General features: G+C 39.2%; 1 protein-coding gene and 1 pseudogene across 3 annotated transcripts in view; both read right to left on the reverse strand.

Moving 5' to 3' along the window:
* Positions 1-2,849: 2,849 nt before the first annotated feature.
* Positions 2,850-16,702, reverse strand: part of arhgef18b (rho/rac guanine nucleotide exchange factor (GEF) 18b) — a 52,028-nt gene continuing 38,175 nt past the window's right edge. For all 3 annotated transcript variants that reach the window (XM_028444797.1, XM_028444796.1, XM_028444798.1), the window contains 7 exons: positions 16,598-16,666; positions 16,391-16,438; positions 16,002-16,283; positions 15,717-15,866; positions 8,288-8,639; positions 7,112-7,255; positions 2,850-6,555 (listed from right to left, as the gene is read on the reverse strand). In XM_028444797.1, the coding sequence (XP_028300598.1) occupies positions 6,275-6,555; positions 7,112-7,255; positions 8,288-8,639; positions 15,717-15,866; positions 16,002-16,283; positions 16,391-16,438; positions 16,598-16,666 (1,326 nt within the window). In that variant the 3' untranslated portion in view covers positions 2,850-6,274. The remainder of the gene's footprint in view (positions 6,556-7,111; positions 7,256-8,287; positions 8,640-15,716; positions 15,867-16,001; positions 16,284-16,390; positions 16,439-16,597; positions 16,667-16,702) is intronic.
* LOC114462689 (uncharacterized) lies at positions 11,889-12,006 on the reverse strand (annotated as a pseudogene).

Here is a 16,702-nt window from a genome sequence, read left to right on the forward strand (position 1 = left end):
TGAGTCAGCACAGAGCACACTTCCTTTATTATCCACCTCCTTCTTTTCAATTCACCTGCGGCGTCGCTTCAAGCTCAACAATGGCCCCTCTATCTGATTACTACCTGCCACAGCCTCTGAGCACAGGCCTTTTCACCACTGCACACACACACACACACACACACACAGGCCTTTTCACCACTGTACACACACATACACACACACAGGGCTTTTCTTTGTGATGCATGATGGGAGATCAGCTGAGGGAGTTGAAGGAACAATATTTCTCATTCGTCCGAATCAAAATACGAACCATAAGGCATCAAATCAAAGATTGTATCAGAGTTTATAACAGTTGCGCTCTTTGTCTAAAACTGATCATGACGATGGCAGCAACACGAAGAACTCTGAACGCCCACCTCGCAAACTCCACCACAGGAATCCAAGAAGGTTAAGATTTGTATATTTGAAGCGTCCTTGGCAACGAGACTTGTTTTACTGCTGCTTATCTTTCTGTGATGGCCTCGGCTGTGAGAAAACGAGGACAGATTTATGCCTTTTCAACAAGAGGATCCTTGTGTCAGAGCACAGCAATGAAACAGTGCGTGTGGGACGTTCCTTCATAACATCATCCAGCAAACATCCAACTGGAAATAATCACACACTAGAAAAATGAAATGTGACTGGCTGAATAAACAAAATATGTGTTCAAGGCTATCATCACAAAGTCTTCCAAGGTTTTTTTTTTTTTTTTGGCCTTTTTATAATTTTTCATATTTTAAACACTCTACTGACATATTCATCAGCTCTTGCTAAAGTTGGGCTTTTAACTGATTTCTTCTTGTTTTTATTATGTTTCAATCCTTTTGAACTTTAAAACTGTACCTGTATTTCATCCAGAACTTGTTCTCATCCACTGCCCTTAAAAACAGCTCCGCAGAAATCCAATTTAATGTCTTGCAGAGTGACGTCATAGCACAGGGAACACCATAAACAAACAAAAAGGAAAATGGCGTCACTGTATTTGTTGTCTGGTGAATAAACACAAGAAATCACGATAAGGATGAAGTAAAAACACTTAATTATCAGAAATGTAACTGGACATTCAATGGGATTCCCAATTCTACAATGCAATGCTTAAAACCTTCAAGTCAAGTTCAAGTCACTTCACCATTTGTTAACAAATCTATTGCTTGTTATGGAGTCAAAAACAGCAATTTCAACTTTTATGTTAGAGAGTACGGTAAATTATCTTTGATTTATTGATCTACGAGGCCTACACTATGTCTTTATTTGTGTTATAAAAAAAAAAAGTTAGTTATTGTCTCAAGCAACTTTCAGTATTTTTGTTAAAAAAAGGGTTTTGGAGGTACTTTATAATTTCATATAGCAGACACTTTTATCCAACGAGACGTACAACATAAGCAGTTAGGGTTCAGAGACTTGCTCAACATCACTCAGGTTGGATGCAAACCCATGACCCTCCGATTACAAGCCCGGATTACGTCAAAAATACTTAGCCTAATTGATTTTGATATAATTTTGAACCAAAGAAAGATCCTTTGGAAGGGATCTGGATCAATATTCTGATTCTGAACCAGTTTTTTTTTTTCTTTTTTAAACCATAAACTGTCTCTCATCTTTCGCAAAATTTCAAGAATCACATCTTAATATATAATTCACTGATCTTTATGAAATTTGACCAAGTCATGTCTGGTTGGTCTCTTAAATACACCACCGAGGTTCATTTGGATCATCATCATTGGATTGCGCATTTGCTCGCAGTTTTAAAAGGAAAATGGAGGTGCCCACACATTTGAATTTACATACTGCATCATTAATAATGGAGATATACATTTCTAAAAAAGGCTTTAAAATGTGAATGATCAGGGTACCATGAGGATCAGACTTCATGAAACAACAGATTGTCAGAATTCAAACAGGCTTCACAAATTATTTCTCCACACTAATAGTGAGTTGATTTGTTACCAGTTCCCTCCCAAAGTACCAACACGTGTGTGTTATCAGTCACTAAATGAACAGAGGTTGTGTTCTAAGTGATCAGTCGGTAACATTCCTGCTTTGCTGTGTGTTCAGCACTCAGTGACACTGGTCTGCAGAAACACGCATGTATAATGGCTGGTAATGGCTGGATTGAGGGGGATTGGTAATGCTGTTAAATGTGGTCTTTGTGGTCCGATACGACAGCGTATCACTGACAGATTGTTGTTATAAATCTGTCTCTGAGGCCTACTTCGACCGCCCGATTGTTAAATGTAAATAAAAGCATCAAAACAGAAGCAATACGACAGCTGACAGAGATCATCAAACTAGGATTGATTCCTGTGGTCTGATGCTCCTAAAGGGATATTCCTGTGGCTCTGTCGGGCATCTATTTGTTTAACCTTGTGGTGAGAGGAAAATAAGTTTGGCGACTGACTTCCTGCAAACTGCATTACATTGAAACGCGTGGAACAGACTTGAAATGGGCAAGTGTGGTGGAAGGAATGACACTTGAAACAAAGGCGGAGTGAAAAGCAGCTCAGAGGAAAGCCACTAATGACAGTAGACAATAAGAACTGTCCGCTACTGTGACATCTTCCCAGTTTGGAGATGTCTGCATTGGGATTAAACAGCTTGGACCACAGCACCTGAAAATAGAGCTTTGTCTGTGAATAGACTGTTATTAACTGGTCTAAACAGAGGAACAGCAGGCTAATTGGGTGGTCATGGTTATTTTGATGAGCCAATGGAAACCTCAATAATTGAGCTGAATTATATGTTGGACGTTCACACTGTTTGGAAAAAGAAGGAGCCAAAATCCTGTAAATACAAATTAAGTCCAGTAGAAATCATTCATCACGACGGTCACAGGAGGAAAAACGTCTTTTATTACTAAACTTCTCCCTAAGGCAGCAGTTTGTGTCCACAGGATTCTACATCTGCAGTGAAAACAATAGAACAGTAGAAAAAAATCAGTCATGCTGGATGCTACAAAATGTCGTCAGACATCAGAAAGTAAAACAATCACGTTCACATTCCCCTTCAAGTATGCTACTATTCAAAGTGACTAGTGTGAAGTTGGCAGAGAGAATAAAATATTTTCATGGTAATTTAATTTACACAGTACAGGTTCGACATGTGCCAAAGTGTGGAAAACAAACAGAATATTTTCAGTCTGTCTGTGAAGTGACAGACTGACGTCCCAATTATTTAAATCAGAAAGAGAAAAAACTGAAAAACAACATTTTAAGACTTGATTTTGCTGAATTAGTAACAGGCCCTCAGCGCTCGCATTGAGAAAACATAAACCAACACACGTTCAAGGTCTACGACTTTAGTAACTTTTTACCCCAAAGTCCTCATTATGAAACAGTTTTCCTTAAACGTGAAAACAACCCTTTAAGACTGATCACATCATGCACTTTTAATTATGTATCCAAATAAAAGTTTTGAGGAATGTTGATAAAGGATCACAGACATTGACTTTATGATGGTGAATTACTGTCACATTTCATCCCAAAAGATGATCACAGATCAAAGACGTGGCCACAATTCATCAGTTTGTACTGGTTTAACACAATTACAGATTCATCACTGAAATTTCTTGATAACAAACATATTTATTTGGATTTTAAAATCCAAATAAGTCAGCTCTGACTTTTGAATGTAAGTCCAGGTAGACGCTGCAGCAAATCTAAACTCAGTCCTTTTCATTTTAAACTAAAACATTCACACAGTGTGCGTTTGAACATTTAAACCATAACCAACATCAACTCAAAGACTGATTTCCTGAGTTCATGTTAAAATAAAGCAGGTAGTGCTTATACCTGCTTTAAACATACAAATAGAAATCCAATTCATACAGATTATTAGAACCAGAAACTTCTGATTAGAATTTTAATAGTTTCTCAGCTGCTGTTTAATCAAAATCACTCACAAATAAACATGATTTTTTTCTTCTTCTTGCTTTTCCATAAGCTAATTGTCGTGTTTGACTGATCTGACAACTGAGCTGCATTCCAAAAATATTTCACCTTTTCATCTACTGGCTTTTATTTTGAAAAGCTAAACTCTCGCCAGTGTCTGCTTCCAGCAGATTGTGCCGTCTGTAAAATATAAAAGTGATGAAAACAAATTTGACATAAGGATATTATAGAGTTGAGGACTCTTCATTAAAACTGGTGAATGGTTAATAAAACATTGGTAGTTATCCGTGGAATTAGGAATGATGTATTTAAGTTTGGTGGAAAATGTAGCCGATGATTGGCTAAAGATGTCAACCTAGGATTTAAGGTCAAACTAAACCTGCTTTCTGAAACAGGGGCTTCATCGTGAGGATTGTTATGGACTATGGTGTGTCCTTCAGGCAGAGATCAGATAAACAAAGCCAGTCAGCTGAACGTCTCTTTGGTTGAACCGACTGAAACAACACTAAAGTCTGTTTTTTTTTTCTTTTTTTTGTCACTGCTACACAATTTGTGATGAAACACACAAACTGCACACGCCTCCACTTCAGCGTCACAAAGCCAACACGTACCAGAAGATTAAATAAAACAGCATCGCTCTCCTCACCACAGTGAGGAACGATTAGGACGTCAGACGCCTAATGTTTAAAGAAGCTGTGTCATGTCGTGCACGTACAATCAGCGTGCACATACACACAGAGACACACAGACTTGTGCTCTGATGTCTGCACGTTGATTAAAGCCAAACTTCAGGTTTGAAGGGTGAAATAGAGCAAACGAGATCACACACTGTACAACAATATATATAATGTACACACACACAAGCGTCACAACATTTATCCTCCCAAATACACTAATAATGTGACTTCATGAGTTCATACGCAGAGAAAAAAAAAAAAAACAAAGGATGGAACTTTTACTTTTCCTTTTAGGGACAAAGACAACAAATAGTCGCCCTTGTCACAGACTCAGAAACTAAACACAGGCAGTAAGATGGAAGGACCAGCATCATCTTCATGTTTACTTCATTAGACTAAAGTAATCATTCAAACCATTTCTCTACAAACAAAATATTGTCCAGACACACAAATGTGCTTCATTTCATTTGATTAAGAACAAAACGATAGATTTTTTTTTCTAACTTTGTCTCGTCTTAAATTGCATGTGATGTTCAATCCACAGATAAGGAGAAGCTTTTAAAACAGCTCTACTCAGTATTTATACGTCAAACAATAACAATACCAAATCATATGATGACATCACATGAAGACAGGAAGTGACCTGTGCAGTTTAAAGAGCATGTGACCATTTAAAAACTGTAAAACACCATGAAATAGTTGGTTTATTACAGTGACAAACCAAGAGAAGACCTTTAGAATGGTACCAGTGCTAGATTTAGACCAGGTTAGCTATCCCAGGATAAGTGTGTGGGCTATATGTAACATGTAGGGTTAAAGTGGAGATGCATGTAATTCTGTCTTGTGTTCTTGAATGCAAAAATAGAGCATTTATGAGTGCAAGCTGGAAAGAATTGATATAACTTCATTATAGTTTGTGTAGTGAATGTAATCCACCCACATTATATGAACCACAAGAGCTGCGGTGAGGTTTGTATGTTTGAATATTGGACAACCTAAAGTTTTCTCAGCATTAGTTGGAAAATGTGGCAAAATCTGCCAAAAATAATCAAACATTGCTTGAAGTGAAATGAATTAAGTTGGAAATGTTTCGACCTCTGTTCTTTTTTTTTCTTCCATAAATGCCACAATCAGGACAAAAAAGCACTAATGAAATGAAATGATTCCGACAAACTAAACTGAAATGTTGTACGAGAGCACAGTGCAAATGAAACATCAAGCGCAGAGTGTTTATATAATGGTCGTCAGATCACTTATGACTTCCTGCTGAACGGTTGGATGTGGTTCCTGGTGCTGCAGCGACTTCCTCATCCGACAAAAGACCGACGGCTTCTCTTTCACAGCATTTCTGTGTCTTTGGATGGTTCATTTAAACCACTTACACACATGTTCAAAAGTAGCATTTGTTTTTTTTTTAAATCCTCAATTCTCCAACTCTGACATTCGCTTAGGTTTAGGTATAAAAAAAAAAAACTAAAAATTAAATAAATTCAAGATTTTATCCTCGGTATTGACAATATTAGGCTCAATCTAAAATATCTTCTTTCTTGAATAAAACACGTTGCAGTGTTCTTGTTTTTTTTCATCTTTAAAAAAAACCCCCCATCTTTAAAAAACAAACATTATTTACAAAGCACCTTCCCCACAGTGATCATCTTTGTCCTTGATGTGCAGACATGCCACACATGTTCAGAAGAAGATCACGTCCTCTTTGCTGAGCTCTTCTGAGATGCCTTTATAAGGTGGGGGCATGCTGTGGCTGTGGCTGAGCTGCGTGTGGCCCGGAAGGTTCTGCTGGAAAGTTCCGGTGCTCTGCGAGTGTAGCGGGACGACGACAGCCGGCACTGAGGGCTGAGGATGGGACTGAACCGGAGGAATGGGCGGCTTTTGAACATTGGGAGGATGGGAGGCGCTGCTGGGGAAGCCAGGGTGTGTGTCTGCAGCGCAGTTGTCTGGAAGACCCACTTGATCTGTCACAGATGAAAAATGAAGAGGAAAAATTTGATTACAACAAGCAGATTATTCATCTGCACCTGGGTCTAGTAGTCATCTTAGCACAATCAAAAAACACACGCACATCCCTTTGAAAGCAGTGTGATGGATCAAAAAGCTCCCAATTTTAATTTAATTTACACCAAAAAACGTGACGTTTCGGGCTGAACGCCCTTCATCTTACTTATGTGTCAAATCCACAAGAAAAGCTGCCAGATTGTTTCTTTTTGGAGGGGCCATGATTCCCAAAGAACATGATTAAAGTGTTAAAATATCTTCGTCAGCAGTAACACCTGCCATTAATCACAGACGAGCATGTGAAAAAGGGCGAGGCAGGCATGGAAGCAGAGGAGGAATGTGATCGGGTGGGGTTTGTGTGTGTCTGTGAGAATAAAGATTAATAATGCATCCGACAAAGGCAAACAAAAGGAGATTGTGTTTGGCTTTGCCCCGATCGGAGAACAAAGGAGGAGGTTCTGTGTGTGTGAAGTGTGTAGCGTATACTATAGTGTGTGTTGCAGGGTCGTACGGTACCTGGGAGCTGATGCGGGAGGTGAGGCTGAGTTTGGGCTGACAGTGGGTGCTGCTGGTGGGGGCTGATGGAGCGCTTGGCCTTGAGGCTGTTGTCCTCTCTGGCAGACAGTTTCAGAGGGAGCATCTGCTTCATATCTACAGATACTGAGGGGAGGAAGAGGAGGAGGAGGAGGAAGATAAAGTGATGGAAAAAAAACAAGAAAAACAGAGACTTTAGAAAAACTACACTGCATTTACAAATAGCCACGTCAGCTTTTTAAAAACAATGACATTGATTTACATTGATGCTTGTACAAGATCCTTTGTCTGTCAACCAATGTAACCAATCAATGGTTTTTCCGAAAAGTAACAGAATAATTAAAAATGAATCTGCGTGGATTTTTTATACTTAAACCAACCACAGCTGTCAGATAACAAGTATCATTAATAAATGATGAACACAGTGTCTGCAGCTGTAAATTTATACACGTTCACATTTAAAGCTGCTGAAGACAAACTATTTTTTTTTATCAGATAAAAACATAGGCCTCACAGATGAAATTGTGCTCATTATTTATTGCTAAATGTTTTCTCTCTTAAAAAGTAAAACTTTGGCAGTATCTCAGGTTTTTGTGCTGTTATTTTACAGACGATAGTGTGAGAAATGCAATATGAACTTCTGTAGACTATTTAATGTAATGACGTCTCAGGGATGTGTGAGTATGTGTAGTATGGGAGACGTGTATGTTTTTAACTGGATCCTGGAGAAAAGTCATCTCCTCTCGTCTGCACTACTGCTGTATATTCAGCAAAATGATAATAAAGCTTGACTTGATTTTGAATGGATTTCTGATCACATCTCATGGTGTTGCTTCTGTTCTGATCCAGCAAACTTGAGTAAAACCGGTCATTGTTTTCAGTTTGCGTCCCATTACTGCAGTTTAAACAACCTGGTAAAATCCTTGCTGCCATGTGACTCTAATCTATATGATACTATATACTGTATGCTGTTGGGCATTCTGTGATTTTACAGTCAGTGTGGAAGTAGAACTGAAAAATGTGCTGCATACAGACCTCACATGATCATAATCAATGAGAATGTAACAAAAATAATGATAATTCTATATTCCTGCTGCACATGGGTTCAGTCGGTGCTGATTGGACCGTATGATGAATGTTTTGGGTGGGGCACATTACCAGTGCTGTCAGTGCGATGCGAGGCTTTGCCCGTCTTGCCTCCTTTCCCTTTGCTGCTGTTGATCGCTGCCAGTTTGGTGGGAATCTGCTGCTGCACCCCCAACGCTTTGTGCTGCTGGTTGGTTGTGCTGAACAGGTGGAGCGGCACTTCTGTCTTGAGAGGCTGCGTGGAGGATCCCATCTCCCGTCTTAACATGACCTCGGGGCGCTCGGCGTAGTCGGCGGGCGCCATTGACAGGCTGGAGCGACTCAGAGGCTTCTGGGGAAGAGGCAAGTCAGAGACGCTGGTGGAGCCAGTGAGGCCAGAGGACAAGAGAAGCTCCCCATTCAGACTGCCGGACAGAGGAGCCACCTTGAGGAGAAAAAAAGACTGCACATGACTTCCTGTAAACTGAGTGAGGTCATAATGCAAACATCTTGATGCAGGAGTGCCAACATAGATCATTACGGCTACAACTTCCTGTGTGATTGCACAAGTAACAGTCAGAGGCTGTGTCATTCTAATGTACTACTCATACTAAGTCTGATGTCAAAATGAGTATATAGTGCATTCCAATTAAATAGTATGGAAAGATTAGGTATGCGAGAATATACCCAGATGTATGCTATGTCGGGACATTTTTTTACGTATGCCCAGTGGGTCACTGCTCATACTCAACTGCCCCACAATGCATTGAGAGCGGAACATTACATTGTCAAGGGACCGGTTTCAAGTTAAAAGACAAACATTCCCTTTTAAAAATAACGGCATCTCTTCTCGTTTTCCATTAGTTTTTAACGCTTTTGTAAATAGGGCTCTTGTTTTGAAGTTAACTGGAAGTTTTGCCAGAAGAACAAAGGCGGGTCTCCGAAAATCGACATGATATATGTTTCGGCAAGTTTTGAGGATCAAATAATCTCATGCTGATATTCTACTTGGTCACTTTTACACTTAAAATGTTTTCAGAACTTTCTAATTTCTAATCTCCAACCTCTCGATCAGAAGACGACCTCTCTACTACCGGAGCCACGGTCATATATAGTCATTGAGTGTGTCGTGTATGGTAGGCTACATTAGTATGCAAGTTTGATTTATCTGTTTATCAATCATTAGTTTGCACCCAAAATCAGGAAGTAGCAACCCCAAGAATAAAGGTGATAGGACCCTAACTTTAGAAACCAATCAGTCATCGCTTTGAGTATTTACAGCCTAAGAGGGACTACCGGTAATTTCTGCACAGAACCGCACTTTGGTCCTTTGGCGCAGGATGCAGATTTTCTTTTTTACCCAAGAAGCTCAAAGACAATTCATCCATTGACACACATGCACACACACAAAAAAATGAGAAACATAAAACCCCTTCCAGGTCCCTGTGCACATAAAGGTGTGTCTAACTAAACAGACAGGAGTGTCAGCCAAGCAAAGAAACAAGTAAAGGCTCTCATGACATCAGTGGATAAAAGACACTGAGCACATTGTCCAAATAATTACAGGAATTTAGGGAAAGATGATCCACGTGGTCATCTATCCAGCATTTGGTAGAGATCGGGTGACTAAGGAGGAGTGAGGACAAGAATGTTTGTTTGGTCATAAAACAACTAATTGACTATTTAATGAAAACTAATCCTGCATTCAATAACAGAGGGGTTTTTTGTAATTTAGAGTGTACTTTGTATTTGACTTAAACATTAATGATTGATAATCAAACCCCAAACTGAGTGGAAGCTTTCTTTTAAAGCCATCTTTAAATTGCACTGATCATATTGCCAGAAAGATGAAAACATATCCTTCTTTTGATAAATTACACTCTGAATTCCATCAAAGATAAAAGTCAGCCATGAGTCAGTGTCCTGTTTGGTATGCAGGTCACATGCTGGATGATTAATGATGAAGCCAAATACTTCCTGTGGCAATGGCTCTGTTTCACAAAGCATGAAGGCCACACTCTGGCGACTTGACACGTGGGGACGACCTGAGGCAGTACAGGAGTCGTGTCTTTGGGAAAGTCTCCCTCCATCATTTCTCCTCGGTCAGCGCTAAACATTTCTCACAGATCATGGTGATCAACTTCAAGCCACAGAAACTGCAGGTTTCCACAGCCATAAAACTGAAGCAATGACTGACAGCATGTAAACAATTAACAATGGCTGCCTTCCCGCAGGTTCTACTACTGGTAATAATGGGTTTATGAAATAAAAAGCTGATTGCCAACTGCCAGGATACTCCCATATCAAGCACACATCGATTCCACACTACTGGCGGTTCACAGCGGCTTCTTTCAAACAGCAACAGAAGTGTGATCGTCTGGTTAGGCAACAAAACATTTACGGTACACTCGAGACTGTTTATAGGAGACATTTAAAATTGAGAGGGTTCCCGAGACAAGACTAACGCTGCAGGCTAAACAGTCAAACGAATAACGGAAAATGAGACATTTCTATTTGATCAACAGGGAGTGTAGATTCTGTGGAACGGTACATTTAATTTATAGATGAGCCAATCAGTGAAGCCGAGGGTTTGCTGAGCCGCCTGCCAGAATCAGTTTCATGTTTAAATGATTTCTCCAACCGTTTAGCAGCATTTTCATCACTACTTTCTAAATAAATCAAAGCCTTAAAGGGAAATTGTTGGCAGCGTTTTGATGTAGTGAAGCCTCTGCAGCTACTTATCAAAAGGATGATGACAAAAGAAAATAAAACAATCTTTGAAAGAACAAAGAATGCAGCTTTTCTAGCTTTTTTTTGATGAAGATTTGCATTACTAAAACTAAGTTCTGTGGTTTTAACCAGTACCAGTCCAACTATCCATACATGAGGTTAACAGGAGTCAGGATTGAACAGATTTGTGCATTTGAGCGTCCGTCTAGGTTTGTTGTTACCCATAATTCATTGGTGCACAATTATTTGTTCTGAAACAGGATAAGCGAATATAGAAAACAGACGGATAATATCTAAATAGCCTTATCCCATAATGGTAAATCCCTTTATCCCTACACTGAAGTAGTCTCAAAGCGCTTTTACATATCAGCACATTCACCCACTCACACACCAATGGGACAAAGCTGCCATGCAAGGAGCGAGTCGACCACTGGGAGCAACTTAGGGTTCAGTGTCTTGCCTAAGGACACTTCGACACATATAGACTGGGATCTAATCCCCAACCTTTCGATCAGAAGACGACCCCTCTACCACTTGATCCACTAATAGTATGATAATAATAATAATATAATAAGTTGGGCTGTGATAACATGCTTTTGTCCCGATTCAATTCCAATTTAATACAATACTTGGGTGCTGATTTCATTTATTTTTCAATTCTGATTCATAAAATATTACGATTATCACAACAATAGTTTCCCTGCTTTCCTTATCCAAGAACAAAAGTTGAATCTTGAAACTTAATACATGTCAATTAATCTGTTTAACATTTATAATAATATAATAATAATAATTATTTCACTCCACACTAAGTGGTGGTAAGCCACTATTGTAGCCACAGCTGCTCTGGGGCAGACTGACAGAGGCGAGGCAGCCATAGTGCGCCATTGGTCCCTCCGACCACCACCAACATTCGTACTCGGCAATGTGGGTGAAGTGTCAATGATACTAGGGTGACTGTACCCCACTGTGGCACCTGGAATTCTCAGTGGTCTCCCATCCAACTACTAACCAGGCCCAAACCTGCTTAGCTTCTGAGATCTAACGGGATCGGGCACTGACAGGCTGGTATGGCCACTTTATAAAAAGAAGTTTGATATATACATACATAGCTATGATCAGCCAATAACAAGTGCAGAAAAATTAGCTGCCCTTGAGCTTTCTTTATTACCAGCTGTTTATTCAAACTAAAATCACTCGGTCATTTTAAGTGTGTCCCAAGGTGCCGAATAGATGATCAAAGATGTGTTTACGAGAGCTTTCACATTTTAGTTATACATTGATAGCTACAGTCTTGTAAGTTGGCATGAAAAAGGGAATAAAAGACAATAATCCACATTATTAGAGCAGACAGATTTCTACAAATCATGGCAATACCTTTAAACATCTGAAAGTTTCCAAGTAAATAGAAACAGATTTTATACAACATACATTGTAGAAGGTTTGAGTTTTTTTTACTAGTAATGTGGGCACTTGAGCAAAGGGAACCTGCAGGTAAGCAAAGACATTGCAAACCCAAAAGACATGAAGTAAGGTTCTTCCATGCATCCAGTACCACCATCTTTGCATTTACAAAGCTTAGTTTTTGCACTTTAGGTTGTCTTATTTTAACAATTAAATATGCTTACAGTTGGTTTCCTTTTTTCTAAATTCTTTTTAAGTTTTGCCAGTTTTTCTTTTTCCCCTGCCAAACAGACACTGTAGCAGTAACTCAAGCATCGTTTTGTGACTAACAATCACAACATTGTTTTGCAATCACACCGAAAGCTCTGAATGAATACACCGCCAATCCAAACGTTGAAGTCGGCAGAGAACAGAGGTAAGAAAAGCTCCTGTGAAACCAAGACAAGCCCTAACTTGCACCATTCTTACTCATGCACTTACAAAGATACGAGCAAGCACATGCAAAAAACAAACAAATTCCTGCCCAGTTTTACGAGGCCTAATCATAGCTCTGTTGGTTTGCTGATGAGTCTTAATGTTGGCATGGTGCTGATTAAATGTCTGTTGATATCAGGTTGGCCCAAAGCCTGGAAAGGATCCTGTGGTTGCAGTTAATGAAAAGACCATATGATGTTTCTGACGCAGAAGGGAATCGAACTACTTCCAAATCTCTGACAAACACAGCCAGCAAAGTCCAAGAGAACAGCTCCCAGCCTATGCATGTGCATAAAGAGCACACAAACACCATTCAGCTACCAGTTAAAAACAAATAGTACAGGAATTATTTCATGGGGGATGTTTAACTGTAATGTATTTGTGATGACTACAGACAGTGAGGAGGCATTTCCCACACTGATTCCAGAACACGCCTCTGTAATTAGAAGAGCATCACTCCTCACTAGAGACTAGGTCAAACCAGACCAAGACCAATGGAAGTGGTTTTAAAGGAGTCGCTGTGAAGTTTTGTTCATACAATTTTATAATCAAAGACCTAATTTTGCAGCCTTGAGATAATTAATCAGGTTTTTTTGTGTGTGGATGCATATGGTGTCACTTATCCGACATCTGAGGTTAATTTTTTAAATGTAGGTTTTTAGTTAACAAAAAATTGAATGCTAGTAGCCAGGGTTGGGGTCAATTACAATTACATCTTCAATTATCCATGTTCAATTACAACTCAATTTTGATTACGGTGACTGGAATTTTTCCCATTACAATTAAAACTAAAATGATATTTTTCTCCTGAAATTCAATTACAATTATGTGCTCAAATACTAGAGTTCAACTTTAATTAATCTCAATTACTGAGCCTGAAATAAATAACCCCATAAAACATTTTTATGCCTTATAATAGCTTATCTCAGAGAAAAAGTTCCAAAATGTTTTTAGTTTTATGTTTTACTCTATATAGCCTTATCTCAGAAAAACAATTCTTTCTACTTTTGTGCCTTCTGATAGCCTTATCTAAAAATAAAAAAGAGAAATGTTCTACATTTTTCTATTTGTATGCCTTACTATAGCCTTAGCTCCAAATAAATTCCAAAATGTTTTTATATAATTTCCATGACAATTACAAATACAAAGTCAATAACCTGAATTACAAATTAACTACTCTTAGAAAAGCTACAGGTTTTTTCAAATACAATTATAATTACGTCATAATTGTAATCAATTGTCAATTACGTAATTCAAATTATAATTGATGCCAACCCTGCTGGTAGCGTAGCTATTAGTGAAATTACAGCAGTGATTTATCTTAACCTACACCCATCCTCCTAATCATTGATAACGATTACTTTTTGATTTGGAATAATCCTTTTAAACCCTCAAAATACTAAGTTTTTGCCATATGCTGCATTGCTTTTGAATAAATAAACCTAAAATACTGAATTCAATGTATTCATCCAAGGACAAATGCTTAAAACGACCCAATCAAGTCTAAAAAAACCTGTGAAATTGACTGAGGATGACACCACTGTAGAATAGAATGCTTGTACGAAAGTGAGGTCAAATACAGTGCATGAATATATTTTGCATAAAACACAACCAAAATGAACATCAAAAGAATAAAAGTCTCTAGAATGAGCATCACGAGCCCTCAGGGTTAAAAGCCTTTGTTTTTTTAAAGACATGCCTCAACATGTTTTGCTTCATGTGACTGTTGTGCAGGTGGAAATCAGAATGTTTAACAACCCTGCTTCATTTAAATCAACCCAGAGAAAAACAAAAACATGACTCTTAAGGTGTCATACCCCACGTGGGAGCCATGTGCCGATGAAGGACCTGCAGACTGATATGAAGTAACTTAACAAAGGCTCCTTGATGGATCTGTTAGCGCCGGGCATGAAATTACATTCGGCTGATCTTTCCCAGAGCTCCTCTCCCGTGAAACTAACAAACAATAGATAGCATTGTTGTTCCACAAGGTGAGAAAAGGAGTTTAAGAGGTAAAGGGAACATTCTCCATGTGTTCAGCTGTTCACGTGTTAAAGGACAGGAGCACATTAAATATGAACTGCTGCTGCAGCAGACATAGCATGTTGGCGCTGTGATGAAAAATGTGAATGAAATAAGACTTGGGGTAAAAGTTCTAGTGTCAGTGTCGGGTGAAAACATTTTCAACCCAGCAATTAGGAAAGTCTACTTTGAGCTTCTGTACGAGGGTTGGTAAACGATACACAAAAAAAGGAAGAGTCGAACAATAAAAAGTGAAGAAAAGGTAGGAAGTGGAATGGAAAGGGAAATGTAACACTGGATAATTGCTAGCAGCACAAGTCATTGAGACAGCAGTAATATACACTTGGAACATTCGAGCTTACAGTTTGAATTAGTGACTAAAACATGTTTACAATAAAAAAAAAGTGCTAAACTGAGTAAATAGTGATCACATAGTATGTAAAGTAGCATGTATATGACAATAAAAATAAATTAAGATTATAAGTACTTAACTTCTATTATTAGGTATTGGGTTTTAAGAAGAAAAACACTGTGCTTTTATGCAATCAAGAAAGATTTCTATAACCATCTCATCATTTGTGATAAATACAGAAGAAAATCCTTACTCTCTGTTGTGTAAAAGCATTTCTGTGATGCTTCCAACATAGTGACAGATTTATACATTATTATAGAAAATAGTAATTTACTTCTTGGCTCGTGCTCCTCTGTTTTATCCTGTATCAGTAAATGTCTTGCCAAGTATTAATTTGACATACCTGCATTAGACAGATGGGTGGAAGCCAAATATAGAAGTAGGCGAGAAGCTATTTTTTATTAAATTCAGAACATTGAACACAGTGTTCACTGAAAAAGAGCTACAGGCTCATTCTGGGGTGGAAAATGCTTTCCTCACCTCTATGGTCTTCCTCTTAATCTTTTTGAGGTACTCCAGACGTTCCTTTTCTTTCTCTACAGCTCTGGTGGATTCTCTGAGCCTTTCCAGATCCTGCTGGTACGTTTCTCTCTGCCTGTCCAGCTCCTCCCTCTCCTTCCCCAAATGTTCCTGCGTTAAGACAGTGATGCAAATTGTTTATATAAACATTAAACGAATGAATCAAAGAGTCAAGGATTCTACACAGCATATAAGGACATTAGTTTGACACAAGGTTTCCAAGGCATCAGGTGAGGAAGAGCTCACCTCCAGCCGTTTGCACTCCTCCTCTTTCTGCCGTAGCCGGGCCTCGGTGGCCTCCACCTGATGACGATGTTTCTGCCTCTCCTTCTCCCAGCGTTGCTGCTCCTGTCGATGCTGGGACTGAAGCTTGTGAAAGCTGGCCAGCTCCTCTCTCTGCAGGGCCAGTGTCCGCTGTTTCTCCTGCTCCAGGAGCACGTTCCCCCGGTGGCGGCCCGGCAGGGAAGCACGTTCTGTCAGGGAGGCTCGCTGAAGCTCGATTTGACTGTCCTGCTGGGAAATGATGGCCTTCAGATGGAGAAAAGAATGGGAAAGTATTTATTGTTGCACATTTTTGGCAATAACATTGTGAACATTTGTTAAAACAAGGTAATGAATTAAGAAATCCCAAATACCTGCAGACTGTAAAGCCTTTGAGAGAGCATCAGGACTCGGTCATAAAACTGGGGAGACAAAAAACACCAATATCGTGGAAATGAACTCTTCTGTCAGATTAGCTAGCAGGTCAGAGGACTATGTTGAAATGAGTAGGCTGAGCAATGACTTTAAATTCTAACAATACTGAGCAAGACAAGGTGAGAGATAAAAGAGCAGAAGCTCACCTCCGTCTCAGGGAAGGAGTCGGACCAGATGCGTTTCCATCTGGCAGGAGAGGAGCAGCTCTCATCAACCTGAGCAACAGCAGCCACAAACACACAAGGTCAAAC

Source organism: Gouania willdenowi, chromosome 4, assembly GCF_900634775.1.
Source record: "Gouania willdenowi chromosome 4, fGouWil2.1, whole genome shotgun sequence".
In the NCBI taxonomy this organism is placed as follows: Eukaryota; Metazoa; Chordata; class Actinopteri; order Blenniiformes; family Gobiesocidae; genus Gouania; species Gouania willdenowi.